Here is a 22,588-nt window from a genome sequence, read left to right on the forward strand (position 1 = left end):
TCAGTTATATTAATAATTGAAATCATAGATTACAATGAACTTCTCTTCCTTTGTACTTCAGTCTTATTTTTCTTAAAATGTTAAAAATTCTATTCCACTAACCATTAACAAATGTTTTTTTAAGATTATATCATGCAGATTGCTTCTTTTTTTTTCATCAACCAGCCCTAAAATTAATTGCCTCTCTTGTTGCATTGCTTTTTTTATTGTGTAGTAGCTTCATATTTACCTGACACTATTGCATGTGGCAAGAAAAATAAAACTTTCATTGAAGTATGAGGGTACTTCGCAAATCTTATAAATTTTGCTTCCCAATATCTAATTTATTCCTGTACCATTAAAAATACGTAATAATTCAGTCAGTATATTATCAATTGATTCATTCGTCTTTCAATTTTTCAGAGCATTGACAAATTCAGCCTAAAGTGTAGTCTACTCTGAAATAGTGTTATGTTTCTTTTTTATCTAGCACTTCATCAAGATAATTTTTTCTTATGTTTTTCATGTACTTTGACCACGTATTAGATCTTTCTTCTCTCCCTAACAGTGGTCTTCCAAGTAAAGTTCTGGTGATCTCTTCTATTCAGTATCCTACTTCTGCCTTTCATGTAACTTTTTTCTTTCCTATATCTCTCCATGCAGTCTTCCTCCACTGCACATGTACTTAAATAAATTTTTTATTTTATCTGTAAATTCTGCCTTCGTATCTTTTATGCTTTTTTACTCTGCTTTTATTCATTAGTTCTGTTACATTTTATATGCCTTTCTCCGCAAATTTCTTCTGCTTCTTAATTTTTGTATTTATTACATTTATCCGTTATTTTCTAATGAATCAACTTAAAAAATAAAAAAAAAAATTTGTGAGAATCTACTTTTACTTATCTTATTGTAGCTTCAAGGTTTGGTATTGTGGTTCCTGGATATTTTATGTTTTAATATTTAAATATATATTTTCATTACTGTAATTTATATTCTCATTGAGTTAGTGGGTGTTAAATTAGTATTTTTTAACATATATGTAACTACTTCAGATCACTGAATTTAGGTTATAACCTGATAAAAAAATATTATCAGTTTTTATACAAAATAAAAATTTCTCCTCAGACAATTTTACTGATTCATTTTTTTATGAGTATGCAATAATTAATGGTGATTACTATTCTGATGGCTGGCTGATGGAGGGGTTCATGTTACAGGATTAGTAAGAAGAAACCAGATAATTCCCCTTTGATTCCTTCAGTAATTGAATAGTGGTACTAATATTGGACATAACAAGATGACTCATGAAAAAATGTAGTGTTGATCAAATAAGATTTCTTTATAACTGTAATGTATAGAAAATTAGTGATCTATTCGTTACAGTTGTAAATAGTTTGCAGTGAGAAATACCAAAGTAAAATAAAATATTCTCAGCGAAACATGAAAATAGTTGTATATTTCATTAGTTGAGTAGTTTTACTTTGTTTTTATTTCAGTATTTGTAAGCTTCGGATTTGTTATATTTTACCAAATTGTAAACTTTCTTTAAAAAACATAAAATTTAATAACATACAAAAAATTCTAAATTTATATTTTTATAAAAATTTACAAATTGTACTTACTATTTTGGGATTTGCAAAGTAATGTACTAGGACTATGCTGCATATTTTGTTCTCATAAAAATTGCAAAAATGTTATAAAAACTCATTACATAAAATAAAAATGACTAATTGTGATGAATGATACATATTACATATAAAAATAAAGAAAATAATAATAAACACATTTGCTCATGACCCAAAACTTGTCTACTTAGGTTCGTACATAGAACCGCTGTTGCATAACTACTTGTACACATCAAAAATTAATAAAATATCTTACTAATACATATAATACTAAAGAATTGGCTAATCCAAAGTTAATCTTAATTACAATTTTACATATAATTTTTCCATTTTAACATGTTATAATTTTAATAATATTTTTAATGTTTTTTTATATATATATATATATATATATATATATATATATATATATATATATATATTTAGATCTACGAGTATAAAATCTTCTAATAGATTGTTCCTTATGGGGTGGCCTTTAATTTAAAGTTCTCATACCTGTGTTCCTTATAGTTGATGAATAATAAAATTTTATGATCATTTTTTTTTTTGTATTCACTAACACAACTTACTATGATGAAATCCCGCACAAAACTGACGCTTTCTGATGGTGCCACAGTTCTAACCCCACCACTCTTTCTTTGATTTGTGCGAGTATGTGTACTCACACAAACATAACGCTCTGTACAGAAAACATTAGTACATTTTTCCAGCATGATGTCATGTTTCTTAAAATTCTATTTTAAGAAAGAATTCAATAACAAATGAATTGTGCTGCTAATAATTTAATTTTTATGTTTTAACAAATATATCATATATCGACGTATTAAAACATCCATATAACAAAATAGTTTAATATAAAATAAATTTCAAATAGATTCATAAATTTAAATAACCAAATTTAATTTAAATTTAGATCAGAATTTATAATGGTTACATATTATTTTTAGTTTGTATGGAGAGATAGTAAACAGAACATGACTAAAAAAAAACTTTGATCTACTTACTTAAAACCATTGTTATTTTCAATATAAATAATATCTATCACCATTAATGGAATGCTAGTATTAATTTATTCAAAATCTGGTGCATAAATGTCTTCAGATTTGTCTTGGAAACATTTTGCACTTAATATTCAACATTTTTTTCATCCAAAAATGTTTGCCACCTAGGTGAAGTTTGGTTGGTGAAATGGTTGAAAATTAATTGGGGTTATCTCAGGACTATAAGGTGGATGTTACAAGTAGTTGTCACCCTAATTCATCAGTTCTTTCCCAGAGTTAATCTAGCCATATGAAGACTCCTTGGAATTATCATATGAAATACTTCTCTAATTGATAGGATTGAATTTTTTTCTTTTATTTTTTTAGCTCAAGTGTACACAATTTCATTATATAATTCTTGTGATCATCTTGTTTCTGGAAATAGACTCATAGTACAGTACAATTTCAGTTATCTAGCATATGCAGGATTGCAATTTCACCAGAGTACCAAAAAGATCAGATTACATAGTGCTGAGGGGTGTAGTTAATGAATGGGTATTCAAGAAAAAAATCGCATTATTAATAGTTTATAATTGAAATTTTAAGAAAATATATCATTAAAAAATGTATGCATATGTTTGAAATTTCCTGCTAAAACCTCATCAAAAAGTGCCTTTTTATGTTTAAAATTTTTTTTATTTACAATGATTCATTTCACTCATTTTTCAGTCAGACTAAGGCATGTGTACTGAAGCCTTACAGAGCTTTATAATAATTTGCAGTATATTTCTGTAGCCTAAATTCCACGACAGTTTTTTAATTTCTTCATGAGTTGTAAAATTTTCTAAAATATATAATGAATGAGCTCATGTCATTTTTGTATTATGTGAGTCAGGACCACCCAAATTCCTTGTACAAAGAGCGATGTAATTGGGCTTCAATCAAATATTCAATAAAATTTCATACAATTTGTAAAGTACTGGGTATAAAAATAAGTATCAAGGTCTTGAAATCATCATAGAGCATGCTCCTATATAGCGGAATGATGCAATAGCATAGCAATAGGCTGGAAAAGACCAATGATCAGGATTGCAGAGACTGTTCTCTACTCCTTGAGAATCCGAAGACTTTGCAAGCTTAATCTTAATAGCTCCTCCTGTTATGTCAAATTTCTTGCATTAATGTGAAGAAGAATGCTATCACTACATTAACTCATGGTTGGATTTGGGTTGGTGCACTCATGATTCATGTTTGATAACAATCAGCCCTGGTAAGCGTATCATTTCGTTCATTGGTCTACCGAGAGAGGTCTTGCGAACATAAGTACGTTCTGTTTATTTTGTATTCCTCATTTAGTTGTTTGATAAACCATTTCAAGCACACATTTCAGAATTTAGATGATCAATCATTCTTTAGTATTCAAAAATATTACTTAAATTTTACTCCTAGAGCTTTTTGCACATTTCAATGTATCAGCAGTTAGATATCAAAAAGTATTTATAAATTTCTTGTAAAATTAATAGTGTTGTGAGCTTGTGTTACTAAATATAAACTATTTCTCTGATAGCTATCAGTGGACTATTTAAATTATTTATTTTCTGGTATTATCTGCTACTTTTGTAGATGATTCTTATGTTTTATTAAATAGAGCTTGCTGAACTCATTTGATTTGAAATTGGAGCCAATAGGAGTAACACCATCTGTTAACAGTATAGGTATTATGATACAATAGCTGTAAGAGAAACATTTGGTAGTTATTTAAATAATCTTGCACTTTATTATATTAGTGATTGATTACGTTGTAGACTAAATCATCAAACTACCCTTGAAGTTTGTCATCTATTGTTTGCATATTAAATTATCTCTTTCATTCTTTTTGCTTTTAATTCTATCAGAATCTTAACAGGTTGACAAAATCTGTTGTCATCAACAGAGACAACTGTCATGTCAACAGTCTCTGTTGACATGAAACTGTTGTGTCAACAGAGACATCTTCACATATTGTCTCAGACAATATGTGAAGATGTATTTTCCCATTTGTGTACTACTTTATGGAATGAACACTTTTCAACAAAAATAAGAAATATTTTGCAGAAAAATTATTTGTCCATGAAAAAATGCACATCGCTCACTTCACATATACTTCTCTTGTACCATTATTGTAATTTTTAAATTGAGCTGCTCATTGATGCTTCTGCTAACAAGGTAGCATCAAGTTACTTTGTACTGTTACCTAATTAGGGTTTTTATAAATTACTACTATTTTTTTTAGCTGTTCACATCAATTTATCTTGTTTGCTGACTTTATGTATGTATTTCAGATTTCTTCTTTTAGTTGATTGTATTAGTATAATATCTAACAGTATTGTAAAATCATTATCATTTAGGTATATTTGTATGATATAGATGTATATGAGGCTTTAGGCTAGCTAGTCACAATCATGCCAGCCAGCATCGATAGCACCATTATTGGAACTCTGCCTAGCAAAGTGTACTAGTATAATAGTTAATAAACTTCAATGAAAGTAACTATAATTTTAATTTAACTTAAATCTGGATCTGCATTATCATAGAACATTTGTTGTAAAAGCTGGCTGTTAAAATTTTTGTGCTAAATACTGTCTCGCCCAACAATAATGTATTATTCTTAAGATTAGATTATTTACAGAATTATTTGAAATGTACTTTTGCGAGCTACTTCCAAATTAAATAAAAAAGAAAATTTAATTTGAAAAGCTCAAGTGAATGAATATAAAGTAAAAGCTCAATCGCAAAACAATTCAAATCAAGGGGGGAACAACAAAAAAATGTACTAGGGCTATGTAGTCTGATCACATGTATATTATTAAAATTAAAAAAATAATTAACATTAACAATACGAAAAATAATATTTTTAACATAAATTCAACATATTAAGCATATCAAAATTATTTGGAATCATATTTTGAATCATATATATGGAGTCATAGAAAACACATTTTTACACTACTCGTCTGTCATATTTAAAAAAAAAATAAAATAAAGTAATTAACATTAACAATACAAGAAAATATTTTTTTTAACATTAGTTAAACATATTATTTCTATCAGAATTATATGGAATCATATATTTTGAATCATATCATTAATTTTTCTCTTCATATACATAAGGATACTTTCCTGCACATATAAAAATAATGATGACCTCGCATCAAATACACCTATTTACCCAGTCTCACTGTCCTGTCTCATCAAACCAAGAACACATCACCACTTCCGTGCGAGCCAACTCAAAACACGTCTCCACTCCATGACTGCTAAATTCACACTAGCCCCGAAAAAAAGAATGTCAGTCTGGCTGCCCCCACCAGACGCCCGTTCATATTTATGCACGTACATACTTTTTTCTGAGAATGTATATGCTCACACCAGTTCACGATGACATCACCGTCTGGCTATGCAGACCATGTCAGACATCAAAAAACAAAGTTATGTAATATAATTTCTTATCAAACTAATTACGTTAATTAATTAATAAATAATATAATACTATTGCCTATTTTCTGTTTTTAATATCAGCTAAGCCAAATGAATATTAATCACCTTTTAAAATATTGAAACTTTTTTCTTTATGACATAATATATATTGTTCGTAACCAACAAAATTTAGAATGGTTACACTTTATACTTTTTTTTTGTCTTCAGTCATTTGACTGGTTTGATGCAGCTCTCCAAGATTGCCTATCTAGTACTAGTCGTTTCATTTCAGTATACCCTCTACATCCTACATCCCTAACAATTTGTTTTACATATTCCAAACGTGGCCTGTCTACACAATTTTTTCCTTCTTCCTGGCCTTCCAATATTAAAAGCGACTATTCCAGGATGCCTTAGTATGTGGCCTATAAGTCTGTCTCTTCTTTTAACTATATTTTTCCAAATGCTTCTTTCTTCATCTATTTGCCGCAATACATCTTCATTTGTCACTTTATCCACCCATCTGATTTTTAACATTCTCCTACAGCACCACATTTCAAAAGCTTCTAATCTTTTCTTCTCAGATACTCAGATTGTCCAAGCTTCACTTGCATATAAAGCAACACTCCAAACATATACTTTCAAAAATCTTTTCCTGACATTTAAATTAATTTTTGATGTAAACAAATTATATTTCTGACTGAAGGCTCGTTTCGCTTGTGCTATTCGGCATTTTATATCGCTCCTGCTTCGTCCATCTTTAGTAATTCTACTTCCCAAATAACAAAATTCTTCTACCTCCATAATCTTTTCTCCTCCTATTTTCACATTCAGTGGTCCATCTTTGTTATTTCTAATACATTTCATTACTTTTGTTTTGTTCTGGTTTATTTTCATGCGATAGTTCTTGTGTAGGACTTCATCTATGCCGTTCATTGTTTCTTCTAAATCCTTTTTATTCTCGGCTAGAATTATTATATCATCAGCAAATCCTAGCATCTTTATCTTTTCACCTTGTACTGTTACTCCGAATCTAAATTGTTCTTTAACATCATTAACTGCTAGTTCCATGTAAAGATTAAAAATTAACGGAGATAGGGAACATCCTTGTCGGACTCCCTTTCTTATTACGGCTTCTTTCTTATGTTCTTCAATTACTACTGTTGCTGTTTGGTTCCTGTTCATGTTAGCAATTGTTCTTCTATCTCTGTATTTGAACCCTAACTTTTTTAAAATGCTGAACATTTTATTCCAGTCTACGTTATCTAGGCCTTTTCTAGGTCTATAAATGCCAAGTATGTTGGTTTGTTTTTCTTTAATCTTCCTTCTACTATTAATCTGAGGCCTAAAATTGCTTCCCTTGTCCCTATAATTTTCCTGAAACCAAATTGGTCTTCTCCTAACACTTCTTCCACTCTCCTCTCACTTCTTCTGTATAGAATTCTAGTTAAAATTTTTGATGCATGACTAGTTAAACTAATTGTTCTGTATTCTTCACATTTATCTGCCCCTGCTTTCTTTGGTATCATGACTATAACACTTTTTTTGAAGTCTGACGGAAATTCCCCTTTTTCATAAATATTACACACCAGTTTGTATAATCTATCAATCGCTTCCTCACCTGCACTGCGCAGTAATTCTACAGGTATTCCGTCTATTCCAGGAGCCTTTCTGCCATTTAAATCTTTTGATGCTCTCTTAAATTCAGATCTCAGTATTGTTTCTCCCATTTCATCCTCCTCAACTTCCTCTTCTTCCTCTATAACACCATTTTCTAATTCATTTCCTCCGTATAACTCTTCAATATATTCCACCCATCTATCGACTTTACCTTTCGTATTATATATTGGTGTACCATCTTTGTTTAACACATTATTAGATTTTAATTTATGTACCCCAAAAATCACCTGACCAAAAGTCGCCTTTCTCTTCCCACCGAACCTCACTAATTCCTACTACATCCATATGTACCCTATCCATTTCCCTTTTTAAATTTTCTAGCCTACCAACCTTTTTTAAACTTCTAACATTCCACGCTCCGACTCATAGAATATTATTTTTTAATTTTCTGGTGACCCCTTCCTTAGTAGTCTCCACCCGGAGATCTGAACGGGGGACTAGTTTACCTCCGGAATATTTTACCAAGGAAGGCGCCTCCATCATTGCTATATGAAAATGCAGAGAGCCACATTTTCTTGGAAAAAAAGCAGCTGTAGTTTTCCATTGCTTTCAGCTGCGCAGTACTCAGAGGACTGAGTGATGTTGATATGGCCGTTTAAGTCATTCTGGCTCACGCCCCTAACAACTACTGAAAGAGCTGCTGCCCTCTTTCAGGAATCATTCCTTAGTCTGGCTCTCAACAGATACCTCTCCGATATGGTTGCACCTTCGGTCCAGCTACTCTGTATCCCTGAGCACTCAAGCCTCCTCACCAACGGCAAGGTCTCATGATTCATAGAGGAGGCACTTTATACTATCTATTTTTATTTATTTTTTTTTTTAAATGTAATTGTGAGTTGTTAATATTTTCATGTTTTTAAACATATCATTTTTAAAAAAATTATTAAAGTATTATTCTTTACCTGATAAATATGCTAACATTAGTACAATAATTATACTTCACTTTTGCTATTTACTTTTTGTTATTGTGTAATTTCTTACTAAATTAAACTACATAGGTTTTTAAATGTCTTATGATTTTCAGAGTGAATTAGATAATGTGACATGGCATGAAGTACAGAGTAGGATACGTGAAGCACAGCAAGAACAGCAAATGTGTATTCATACAACAGAAATCTCACAGTTGGATATTTATCATCGAATTCTTAGGTTTTTTACAGTTATATTATTTCTCTTTAATAATAATTAAATATATTTTCTAATATATTGAATTTCTTCTACGCACAAATCAACAGTTTTGTTGATTGCTTTTAGAATATTAAATTAAATATAAAAAACAAATCATTTATTTATAAAATATGTAGCTAACAAAAGCTAAATCAGTGCAATATATATTCTATTCATAATTTTAGTGAAATGTCTGATTTCTAAATACAGCAAGATTATTTTCAAGAAATACAGATTATATTAATTTTCTATATAGAATTTTTAACAATTGATAGAAATAACAAATTTATACAACATTTTGATTTAGATTATACTGAATTAATATCATCATTTAGTTTTCTTATACCAGGGAGATTTTTAAGGAAAGATAATGGTTATTTTAATGTGATTATTTGAAGGAATAATAACTATTAACTCTTGTCTGTGTACAGGTCATAGGTTTAATGTGTAGTATTAGAAGTTGCTGAAATATACAGTCACCCAGAACTTGCAAATGAAAAGGAGATAATCAAAGGAAACAGATATGACATAAAAGCAAATTCTATTTACTACAGAAATGTACATTTATTTTTCCACATTGTCACCATTTACAGCTACACATTTTTCCAACAGTAAACCAGTTTCCTCTTTCAATTAGTGAAGAATCCTGGCAGTTCTTCCTTGATCCATGCACTCATTGTGCCCAACTCATCATGTGTGGTGAAATGAACACTCTTAATATCCCTCTTTAATTGCAGAAACAAGTGAAAAATCACAAGATGTCATATCTGGTGAGAATGGAGGGTGTGGAATTTCAGATTTCAACTTCACAGCCGTTACATGCGATATGTATGACTAAGCATATGTGTTGCAGGATTATGGCCTCGTAGATTGTCGAGCACAACACACACCTTTTAAGGTGTTTTAATATCTACACGGTATGTGTCTGAAAAGTTTCTGAATTAAATTAAATAAAAACACAAATTTAAAGATAAACGAATTTACTCATATCAACCCTCTACATAGAACCCTTCTGTAGTTATACAGTTGTTGCAATGCTAGTAGAGCCCATCAAATGCTCTGGAGAAATCACTTTGTGGGATCGCCTTCAATTGCTCGGTGCAAGCCCTTTGGATGGCCAGAATGTCATCGAAAAGTGGCCTTCCATCTGCAACTTGAGTTTCAGAAACAGAAAATAGTCTTCTGGACCCAAGTCGGGTGGGATAAGACAGTGATTTGATTTGTGGCATAATAACATGTTAAAACTGTTGCCATGTGTGCCAGGGCATTGTCATGCAAAAGAGTCCAACTGCATGAATCCTGGTACTTGGGCTGGATTCGACAAAACCGACGCATCAGGCATTTCATTACTTCCAAATAGAATTTAGAATTCATGGCTTGACATGGGACAAATTCATGATGAATCAGGTCCTTTGAGTCGAAGAATGCAATCAACATCGTTTTCACTTGATTTTTTCTGCTGGACTTTTGCTGATCTTTATGCTCCAGAACTCAACCAAGCAGCGGATTGATGCTTTGTTTGCAGATTATACATGAAGCACCAGCTTTCACCCCAGTTACAATTGTTTGCAAAAAATTTGTTTCACTGTTGGCAGTTTCAATGAATTCTTGAGACAAGAAAGACGCACCTGTTTTTGTTTTTTGGTCAAGAAGTGTGGAAACAAGAGCACACCTTTTGGCGGTTCATTTTCTCTGTTAGAATTGTACGTACCGCATCTTTACCAATGTTTATCTCTTCTGTTATGGCCCTAAGGGTAAGATGAGGTTGTTTGAGCAGGAGTGTGCACATTTTCACAATGTTTTCATCATGAACAGCTGTTGATGGCCTCCTGCTTCGTTTGTTGTTATCCAACGACTCTCTATCGTCTTTAAACTGCTTCCACCTCATGTATGTTGGAGTACGAGATGCGACTTCATCATCAAATTCTTGCTGTATCATAGAATAAATTTCTACTGAAGATTTTTGAAGCCAAACAAAATTTTGTAGCGCTTCTCTGTTCGCAAGGTCACATGAACACAATGTACACGGCCAAATATAATTCAAGTGATGTAACGTGATGAAATTTTGTACACACATTCATTAGACATGTACTTCATAGTTCCTTGATTGTCTCAGAGATGGTGCTGTTTGTATTGACTACAGAAATTTTGTTCAGGAACTTTTCAGACCTACTGTGTATGTACTGCTCAAAATTTACAATCCATCCAGTTTCTGGTTAGTCATGTGTACATGTTAGGAATCCCAGTCCAACATGTTTTCAAGAGTATTCTTTTACAAAGGGTTATGTTTTATATTTTGTTGATTGTAGTGAACCCCCCAGAGTATTCCATGCTTGCCATTTTTTTCTGGATTATAATCATGCACCCAAGTTTTGTCTCTTGTCACAATATTGAAAAGGAAGACATCTCCCTTATCAATAATCACGTGCCAAAAGCTGTTCACAAAATTCTTTTATTTGTGAGCTTGAGTGTTATTTTTTCTGTGTACTGCAAACAAATTTTACGACAGCCCAGTTGTAGAATAAAAGTTCTACTCTTTCTTTCAATATGCCTATCTAGATGTTGATGCACTGTTGTGTGTTGCAATTGTCATTTAAATCAGTTCATCAACTTTCTTTCGATGCTTATCAGTCACAGAAACTGGTTGATCGCTACAAGGTTCATCTTCAATATTCATTTTTCCAGCTTCTGGTGAACAAAATTTTGTTACCCACCTACTCATAGTACTTCGATTCACAGTTTCATCACTATAAATAGCTTTTAGACAATGATGAATATCACTTATGTTTACTTTATCCACTGTAAAAATCAGTTTCAGTCATATTGGTCTAGATGCATTGACATAGCAGGTGTACTCAAATCAGGTGCACATACCAGTCATGACTAATAGATAGTAATGAGAGGGTGAGGGTTAACAAGCTTTTGATTGTAGAAGTAGGGGAATGAAAAACCATTTTTTATCCTTTGCGTAAAAAAATGTTTAGTTTCCTTAATTAAAGAACCATTGCAGTATTTTCTCTTTTTTTATTAATTTGCTGTACTGTTTTTATATCTGAAGAGTATATTCCATTAACATGATAAAAAATGTACCTTGTTAGTATTAAACTGAGCAATCTTGTACAATATTATTTACTTAAATAATCAGATAATGTTAGTTGTTTAATATTTTCTGTGAAATTATGATTATTTTTTCAGAAAATTGATTTAATAGATTCCTCTTTTATATTTTCTTAAGTTTTAAACATTGTTTTATTTAAATTTGTGTATTTTTTAAATCTAGTTCTGTTTCTTTTGGCAAATCTTAATAACTATTAAGATTGTATTTTAAGGTTTAATAAGAATATTTTCTGTTCACTGACCCTTTTATTGTGAATCTTTATTCCTACACCCATATTTTTCTTAAAAAGAGTTGTTTAAATTTTTTATTTATTATTTATTGTTTCACAATGTTTAATGCTAATTAACTGCACTACAGCTTTCAAATAATGCAAATATTATTATTATAGCTTCTTTGTATGTTGAAGTGCTCACAATTTGAACATTTAAAAAAATATATATATATATATATTAACGTAGTAAAATTAATTATTTTTTTATTGTATTTGTCCATATCTTCCTCTGTACTAATTATATTAAAGACAAAAGTAAAATTTAGCTTTCCACCAACAGGCCAGAATCTAACAATGTTTCTTACCTTATCTTATTGCTTTTCCAATTTTTACATTAAAAGCTCTTTTGAGGGTTTCTCTCATCGTCATTTAATCAACATTTTTTAAAAATTACACATTAAAATTAAAACATTAAAAATTGTCACTTATTGTAAAATATGTAGTTAAAAATTAAAATAAAATAAATATTGCCTGTTGCCAGCTACACATACACTACTGTGTTACAGTACTGAACTGTAAGTACAAGTTTTATTTTAATTTTTGACTACATATTTTACATATGCAACAATTTTTAATGTTTTAATTTTAATGTGTATTTTCTGAAAAAAATTTGATTAACTGATGATGAGGGAAACCCTCGAAAGTGCTTTTAAAGTAAAAATTGGAAAAGCAATAAGATAAGATAAGAAATATTGTTAGATTCTTACTGTTTTGTTTGTGGAAAGCTAAGTTTTACTTTCATCTGATATATGTATATATATATGGATGGGACATTCTTTTACAAACCTTTCTGACCGACACATTTTTGATTTAGCTAAAACCTTTTTTACGTGTTCTATACGACAAAAAAAGATATACCGATTCGAGGATTTTTTTCTTTTCATTTTTTTGGAAAATAGAAAGGATTGAAAATTTAAGAATTTGATGATTTTTGGCTTGTCGTATATTTTTAAAAAATTCATAACTGGTTCTATTTGAGCTACAGATTTCATTTTTTTTTTTCATTTTAAAGGTAAAAGAACGAGCTTTAATAAAAAAGTACTTGAAAAAAAAATTATTTAAAAATTGGAATTGTTATAAACAATTAAAATGCGATTTTTAACTATTGCCCCCCCCCCCCATGGATCAAGTTTTTAATATTTCTAACGTGTTCTCTGTCAAATTTCCTTTCGAAAACGATTTTTTATCGATGGGGAAATAATTATTACTATATGAAAAAATTAATTAATCTAGCGGGGTTTGTCACATCGGCGCACGGGTCACAGTGCCGTTTCCGCTCTGTCAGTACTCCTCGTGCGATTCAGTAGCTTACATAGATTTTTCCTGCTTGTAGCAACAGATTTCGTCATCTTGTGTTTCTTTTATTCTTGACTGTGGCCTTTTGTGTGTAAATAAAACAATGCCAAAAAAAGTGTTAAAAACATTACAAGGAACAGGCATTCGTTCTGATAGATGTTTTAATCCTTTTAAAAACATTAGTCATCTGAAGAAACAACTGTCAAATTTAAGAAAAGTGAATGAACATCAGTTACGAGCACTTAATTTACCTATAACAACGAAGTCATTACAACAGAGAATTTGCGATTCCTGTCGCCGTTGTATACAAAACAACGAAGAAAATAATGATGAGATCACGAATGCTGAAGTTGAAATGGTATGCATGAATTTATTTACAAATAAGTTAACAAAAGCCTGCGCATGCATAATTGTATACATAACCTTAAAATTATGAAACAGTGGTTTCTCAATTTTTAAATACCGAGTTGTAAGTGTTATTAACTATCTTGTTTGTTAATATTGTGTATATTGTGTTGAATATAAAGCATCCGAGAAAATAATGTTTCATAGTTTTCTTTAATTGACTTTCCATCTTATGTTCCGCGACGCCACACTTTTACGTACGACTACCTGCGCACCGTATTATGCGCGGGAATTTTGAAAAAAAAGTCGAAAAAAGTCTATTTACTTTGGAATTATTTTGTGTTTTGATTGTGTTTATGAGTATTAATCGTAAAGTATTTTATTTTTTTCAGCCGACAATACAGAGGAGCCGTGTAACGAAGAATCAGACAATAACACTGGTAGTGGAGAAACTTCTGGACTGTCGAGTGAAAGTGCAACGTTAATTAATGATCGCATTGAATATTTAAATAAGGGATTAAGTGTTTTAGGATCTTCACCGATCAAAAAAAGAAAATTGACTCAAAAAAGATATTCTGAAGAAAAAGTAAAAAAAATTACCGAAGTAATCAAGAAAAAAGTTTTTCATATAACTGACGATGGTCCAGACGATCTTGATGACGATGATGATGATATTGCAATTTTGAGAACTTTATAAGAAAGTTTTAACACTACAGAAGACCGAACTCATAAAATTCAAATTTTGACTATTTTTAGAAATTGGTCTTACAAAAAAATATCGCTTAATTTTCCTACCGCTACTCGACACATAACTTTTGCAAAAAAAATTGCTCAAGAAAAAGGGATATTAAGTGATCTAACTCCTAAGAGCCATCCATCTTTACAAGCAGATGTCGTTAATTTAATAATTACATTTTATCAGTCTGATGATTACACTTAGTTAATGCCAGGCAAGAAAGATTTCATCTCCATTAATGTGAATGGCAAAAGAATTCAAATGCAAAAATGTCTACTCTTAAATAATTTAAGATAAAATATTCAAAATGAATAATCCAACAGCAAAATGTTGTTTTTCAAAATTCGCTACCTTACGACCAAAACACTGTGTGTTAGCAGGATCTGCTGATACACATTCAGTTTGTGTCTGCCCGATACATGAAAATGTAAAATTATTAATTGATGGGGCTAATTTAAAATCAATCACAGCTAATTTGGCGAGACCTATAGTAAATTATCATGATTATCACGATTTGGATCGTATGGTATGTGATGAAAAAACAACAAACTATTTTTTAGGATTATATAATAAATTTCCTGGTATAACAAATATTATTGATCAATTAGAACAAAATTTCGAAGAAAAATTAATTGAAAACGTTAAGTACAAACAATGGATTAAAAGTGATGAGAAAAGGACTACATTACAAACTTTAATATCTACTGTCGACGAATTTTTACAATCCTTAGGTAGCAATCTGATAAAATTATTACTGCATTCATTTTTAGTAAATAAACAAAGAGAATTTTTAAATGAAAAAAAAATTAAATTAATGAATATGAATGCATTGTCATTTGTGATTTCTCTGAGAATTATGCTTTTGTAATTCAAAATTCCGTTCAAGGTATTCACTGGAATAACGATCAAGTGACAATACATCCTATTTCAATATATTATAGAGACGATAAAAATGAATTAAAAATCAAAAGTTTTGTATCCATGTCTGAATGTTTATGCCACGATACTGTGGCAGTTAATCTCTTCCAAAGGCAATTAATAGAGTTTATAAAATCAGAGTTACAGGGGATTGAAAAAATAATATATTTTTCGAATGGTGCCAGTGGGCAATACAAAAATAGAAAAAATTTTATAAATCTTGCTCATCACGAGCAAGATTTTAAATTAGCAGCTGAGTGGCACTTTTTTCCAACCTCACATGGAAAAGGTCCATGTGATGGAATTGGTGGCACTTTGAAAACACTTTCTGCTAGAGCTAGCCTACAAAGAGTAAATAATCCTCTTCGTACACCTGAAGAATTATTTACCTGTGCGACAGAAGCTCTACCAAACATTACATGTCGTTATTCGACAAATGAAGATTATAAAAAAGAAGAAAAACAGTTGTCAGCTCGCTTTCAAAAAGCTTTAACAATAAAGGGAACTTTAAAATATCACTGTATGATTCCACTATCCCTTCAAGAATTGGAAGTGAAGCAATTTTCATTGTACGAAAAAAGTAACATTGTAAAAATTTTTAAGTAAGAAATGTACATATTTAAGACCATTGTGTAATATAATACTGGACGAGGTGCTTGCTCACTGATTATGACGTATCGAAATATTAATAAAGTAATTAACATTTTTTAATAATGATGTTTTTTATTTATTTATTTATTTCCTCAAATTGTTATAAAGTCTTCTTGGCTAACAAATAGGATTATTTATTTGAAAAATTGAATAATTATTAATATTTAAGAAAAAACCAAATGAGACAAGAAAATGGGCCATGCGCTGTGACCCGCGCGCTGATGTGACGAACTGCGCTAGATTAATTAATTTTTTTCATATAGTAATAGTTATTTCCCCATCAATAAAAAAAGCGTTTTCGAAAGGAAAGTTGACAGAGAACACGATAGAAATATTAAAATCTTGATACGTTGTGGGGGGGGGGGGGCAATTGTTAAAAATCAATTTAAACATTTTAATTGTTTATAACAATTTCAATTTGTAAATAATTTTTTTTTCAAGTACTTTTTTATTAAAGCTTGTTCTTTTACCTTTAAAATGAAAAAAAAAAAATGAAATCTGTAGCTCAAATAGAACCAGAGTTATGAATTTTTTTTAAATATACTACAAGCAAAAAATCACCAAATTCTTAAATTTTCAATCCTTTCTATTTTCCAAAAAATTGAAAAGAAAAAAAAATCCTCGAATAGGTATTTCTTTTTTTGTCGTATAGAACACGTAAAAAACGTTTTAGCTAAATCAAAAATGTGTTGGTCAATTTTCGACCAAATCTGTACAGTTTGTAAAAGAATGTCCCATATACATTCATACATACACACATGCACACACAGGGTGTTTCTAAAATTTTGGGCTGGCTATACTTTTTCGGATTCTAATTTAAAATAAACAAAAAATATCCTTAGGAAAACTGACAATTTCTCATTCGTTTTCCCCCTGTCCACCATTTTGTTATTTATATATAAAACTTTATATCTCAGGTTTGGATAGAGGAATCACATTAATATTTGGTAAGCGTCTTTGCAATAAAGTTTTAAAATTAGCAAAAAATCAGGACTTAATACCTTTGCAAATTACAAAGTGGCGGCCATGTTTATTTTTCAATGTGTTACATCTCGTATATATTAGTTTTATCAAAATTTATGTTATTTGGTAAATTATTAAGCCTTTTGTTTTGAACAAAATGACATTTTAGTTTTTAAAATCAGTTTACAAATAGTTGAATTATATGGCAGAAAATTGATGTAATTTTATGTCTGTTTTCATGTCCTCCACTTTACGTTCAATTTGATTAAATATTGTTTTTATTTCTTTTTAATTCTAGTGTTGTAAATTAGTATCAAATTAAGTAATAATTTTCTCACAAGATTTAATATTAAATAATAATAATAAAACAATTGATACTAATTTTTCACTTTTGAATAATTTTACATAGCGGCTATTACTGTTGATCATGTTAACAATGTAAAAATGAAGCTTCTTTCAACAGGAATGTTGTTTAAAACTATCACAACCAGTGTATCTGGAGGGACAAGAATCCTCATGGTACCTTCCAAAGTAGCCATCAACAAAGATTTTCCCGTAACATATGGGCAGGTATTTTTAATGACTCTTTTGGTTCCTATCATTCTCTCAAATCGTTTAAATGGAGAAAATTATCTTGTTCATGTAATCGAAAATCTTCCACATTTTTTGGAAGACCTATTTCTGCAATTAAGAGGAAATATATAATTTATTCTAGTCACTATTACAAAAATGCAGTGTAATATTTATAGAAATATAACAGATTGAAAAATAAACTTGGCTGCCATTTTGTAATTTGTGAACATATTTAATTCCTGATTTTTTGCTAATTTTAAAACTTTATTACCGAGACACTTACCAATTATTAATGTGATTCCTCTCTCTGAACTTGAGATATACATTTATTTATAAAAATAACAAAATGGCGGATAGTGGGAGAACGAAGGAGAAATTTCCACTTTTCCTAAGGATATTTTTTGTTTAATTCTGTATGTAGAATCCGAAAAAGTAGACCCAGCCCACCATTTTAGAAACACTGTATATATATATATATGTATATATATAACCCCTAAAATTAGAGATTTGAAACTTACAGGAAGCTTTCTTTTATTAAGAAAAGTTCTGATGACAGATTAAATGCCCCTAATAGTTGGAACAAGCTTCTTCCAATTTGTTTCAACTAGTAGTTCCTACTATTTATGGGAACTTTAGAAATTATCGTGTTTTACTACTAGTTGAGATTATCTATGGTTAAACTTCTTTTTGAAGTTGAAAACTACATCAGGAATTGATGGATATCATTACTTTCAAAGAAAGTACATTTTGATTAGTGTCCTCGTACTTCAGGTACTGTATATGTTTCATATTAAAAAGAAAGATGAATACATCATTTTTAAGCATTAAAGTAATATAATGCTTTTAGTTATTAAATTGTGCATTATACACGCTCCCTCAAATCAGTAGGGAAAGTCGAGCCAAATAAACACCAGAATGTTGGTGACTGATTCAATGTTGCTATTTTCATCAGAATATTAAATTAATGTTTGCTTGGAAACACCGCATAAAAAAAGCATTAGACTCTACTATTTATTCTAGTCACTATTACCAAAATGCAGACTGCAAATTACATCTTGCACTGTTATTTTCTCAATTTCTTTATTTTTTCATAATGGGTTTTTATACCCATTTTACATTTTTATTTGTTTGGCGGGATTATTTTATTTACCTCAGTATGTTTTTCTTTTCTGCCACTTTCTGATGTTGCTTACAAAAGATTATCTTCTGTACTTTGTTTTCTTCTCTCATCTTTTTACAAAATTAAATAACAAATTGTTTTCTTAGGCAAACTATCCCAATAGGTAGATCATCTTTCTCCAACACCCATCCTTTTTTATCCCTTTTTCCTCATCATTTCTCTGGGTGTTTCTACTAGCTTCTTCATGCTGAGGATGTCTGGATACGAAAAGCTTGTGCATTCTTAATATCTGTTGGGGAAAGAGCTGCCTGTAGGTCACCTCAGGAAATCTGTTTCCTGTCTGATTCAAGCCCTATAGCTGAAGTCTGTCTGATACAAATCCTTCCCACTTCCAGTTGATTGTACTATTTCAAGTTTTTAATTGTGTTCAGGCAATAAAAATGTTTGCTATGTGTAAAAATTTTCTGTTTTCATTAAAAATATATTTTATTAATCACTTTATATTTTTCTTCTACAGGTTTAAAAACTACTTGGTTGCTATGGTTAACAAGTCACTTTTGCCAGTTCGACTAAATATTCCGCTTTTGGGTGAAAAATTATACATGAGTCATGGTTTAAAATATAATTATGAACTTCTTCTCTTTAGTAAGTCCTTATAATTGTATTAAATTAAGTTAATTTACTTGTAAGGTAGATTTAATTAGCCTAATGTATTTAAACCATTCCAAATCTGTATTTTTATTAAACACTGAAATGACCAAATTTGTATTAAAAGTAATTAATTATTTGCAAGTTTTATAAAAGAAGATAAAACTACAAAACATTTTATCAAACTAAGCAATTTCTGTTTTAAACATTTTAGTTTTAATTAAACAACAGTTACTGTTAATTTAGGGATTAATAAAATTAGGGGTTAAAAAAGAAAAAAAAAGTTTTTTTTTAATACTCCTTAATTACTTAGGCTTAAAATTCCTTAATTCATTTTTGTTATTATTTTTACTTCCTTGTATGAAGTAAAGGAAATATTGTGGTCGTAGAAAAATTCAGATTTTAATGGAAATATCCATTTCGACCATCCCTGAATCCATTTTGACTAGTTTCGGTGTTACATCTGTATGTACATACATACGTGTGTATCTTATATAACTCAAAAACGATTAGGATGTTAAAATTTTGGATTTAGGACTGTTGTAACATCTGGTTGTGCTCCTCTCTTTTTGATTTTAATCAACTAAACCAAAAGTGTCCAAAAAGCCCAAAATTTTGGGCTTTTTTTAACTGCATTAATAAGCCCTCATTGAGAGCTTCACGATATATCATAAGTGGTACTTATTTTCATTGGTTCCAGAATTATAGCCAAATGAAATTTTAATTAATGAAACATTTAGATCTTAGAAGGGGAAGGCACGTTTTTTCGAACCAGACTTCATCTCCTTTTTTTATTTATTTTTCTTAATTTAAATATATTGATTTATTAATAATTATTTACCTGTGATTGTAAATACGTTTTTACAATAAATAATAATAAAAAAAATGAAAAAAATTAGAAGTTACTAATGAAATAAAATTTTGTTTACTTTTCATTTAAAAAAGAAGTATTTAAATATAATTTAATAGGCGAACAAGGAAGTCATGTGCTGCCCACATCAGATTTTTCTTAAAAAGGCTCTGTAGGAACATCTATTGAAAAATGGTAGATCCTAAAAATCTTCTATTGATAGATCTGTGTAATTTATGCTTTTTTTTAGTTTTTATTGGTCTTTTTAGTCATCAGTCTGTGGAGTTCTGCATGCGGTTTTCCTTCTTTTTTTTTTTATTTAACAATAGGGTAAAGGAAATTGTGTTTTGTCACTATAGGTGATTTGTTTTTAACTATTATGCAAATCCTATGATTTTTTACAAAGAATAAATGTTGACAAAATAAAATTGACATTAAAAACACACTAAAAGTTAAAAATAATTCTAGTCAGTTCATCTGTAAACTCTGAGTAGTTTTTGCTCTCAGTTTTTTTTGTTTGTTGTGAAAAATCCTTTTATTTTTTTTTCTTGAAAGATAGAGGTGGTGTCTTTTTACCCAACATTCATACAAAAAGTGATAAATCATCAGTTTATACCATTATATGTTTTAGAATAATTTTTTTTTATGCTCATGATTTCTTTTATATGATTGCTATTTCATCAGATGAGTACTTATTCATTAAAAATCAATAAATTTAAAATACAGGAAGAAACCTTTTCTTTCAGGCTGTTTATTGCTATATAAGTATTCGTGATAATATAAAATATTGAAAAGCACTAAGGTGAGTCTTGACTAAAATAATCTTAATTCTATTTAACTGCTAGAATGGGGTCCCATAAATTACGTAAATATCATTTTTTTTTCTAAGGAAATGATTGACAAGTCTGGTTGATTTATTTGACTAGGCCTTGAGTTATAGTGTTCTGGTAGAAAGCAGACTGTGCCAGCTGTGGTTAATGTAATATCTAGTGTTAATCATAATAAGTGTTAATATCATAATAAAAAAGTGTTAAAAATTTTAATATCATAATAAGTATAGTGCTAACATGTATTCGTTTAATATTTACTACTCAATCAGGAGCATAATCTGACATCTGTTATTATAATTACTTATTGTAACATGCTTGTTATTAGAATTACTTACAGAATTTATTTATGATCTATGTGAACAGTTAATGTTATTTTCAGGAGGGCCTTGGTCACCATTTGATAAATGTTTTAAATTGAAGGAAAGTTACAGAAAATTGAGTCACAGACAACAAATAGCTCAACAATTACAAACACTTATACTTTGTGTTGGTATCATTAATTTAGTTTTTTCTCCACTTATATTTTTGTGGCAAATAGCTTTTGCATTCTTCAATTATGCTGAGGTAATGTTTCTTTGGTTTATTACAATTATATTGGATATTTATTAAATTAATTTACCAATATTGATAGAATATCTATTGTAATTGATAGTTTTAGAAATTTTTGACCTAATAATCTGGCATTCTTTCCTTGTGAAATCAGGTGGAAAATCATTGTCATAAAGAGGTTTTGAGTCAGGGAAAGATAGTAAATAAAATAAATAATTACTACTATTATTATTATTATAAAATAATGTTTCTTATTATATAGAGTTTATTAAAACTTATAAAATGAGCTATTATAGTTTATTTTTTAAAATTGTTTGATGATTTTATTTTTGTTTTAGTAAAACAATTGATAAATTTATGTTTCCTTTTTGCGTTATAATTATTAAATCTCAATACATTTTTCATAATCAACATACAGTTGCTGACCCTGAGGTTGCTAGATCATTCCATATCTATCTCCATTCTCTTCTATTTCCAGCTGAACTTTTGAGCTCCTGAAACTGCCATGTCTTTTCAATCACCATTGAAATTTTAATCTTTTTTCTTTCTCTCTTCTTTGCACCTTCTAGTAATCTTTTAATTGATACTTACCTTCTCAAGATATGCATTAAGGCTTTCTCCTGGTGATTCATTTTTATTAAGCTTTTATTCTTGTTCACTCTTCCTGTTACTTCATTTTCCAGCCTGCCTTCCATTTAATTTTTCAAGCAACTTCCTCACGGCCATATTTCAAATGATTCTACTACATTTTCTTTGAACCTTTTGTTAGTGTGTTTCATGTCCATGCTGAACTACCTTCCAACAGCACTTCTTTGAACTAATTCCATCTTATT

At 29.8% G+C, this 22,588-nt stretch overlaps 1 protein-coding gene across 2 annotated transcripts in view; it reads left to right on the plus strand.

Annotated features, from left to right (window-relative positions):
* Atg9 (autophagy-related protein 9) overlaps window positions 1-22,588 on the plus strand; it is a 79,038-nt gene that overhangs the window by 11,745 nt on the left and 44,705 nt on the right. For both annotated transcript variants that reach the window (XM_075355960.1, XM_075355959.1), the window contains exons 5-7: window positions 8,745-8,869; window positions 19,396-19,523; window positions 21,586-21,770. In XM_075355960.1, coding sequence (XP_075212075.1) covers window positions 8,745-8,869; window positions 19,396-19,523; window positions 21,586-21,770 — 438 coding nt within the window. The remainder of the gene's footprint in view (window positions 1-8,744; window positions 8,870-19,395; window positions 19,524-21,585; window positions 21,771-22,588) is intronic.

This window comes from Lycorma delicatula, chromosome 2 (assembly GCF_047948215.1).
Source record: "Lycorma delicatula isolate Av1 chromosome 2, ASM4794821v1, whole genome shotgun sequence".
Classification (NCBI taxonomy): domain Eukaryota; kingdom Metazoa; phylum Arthropoda; class Insecta; order Hemiptera; family Fulgoridae; genus Lycorma; species Lycorma delicatula.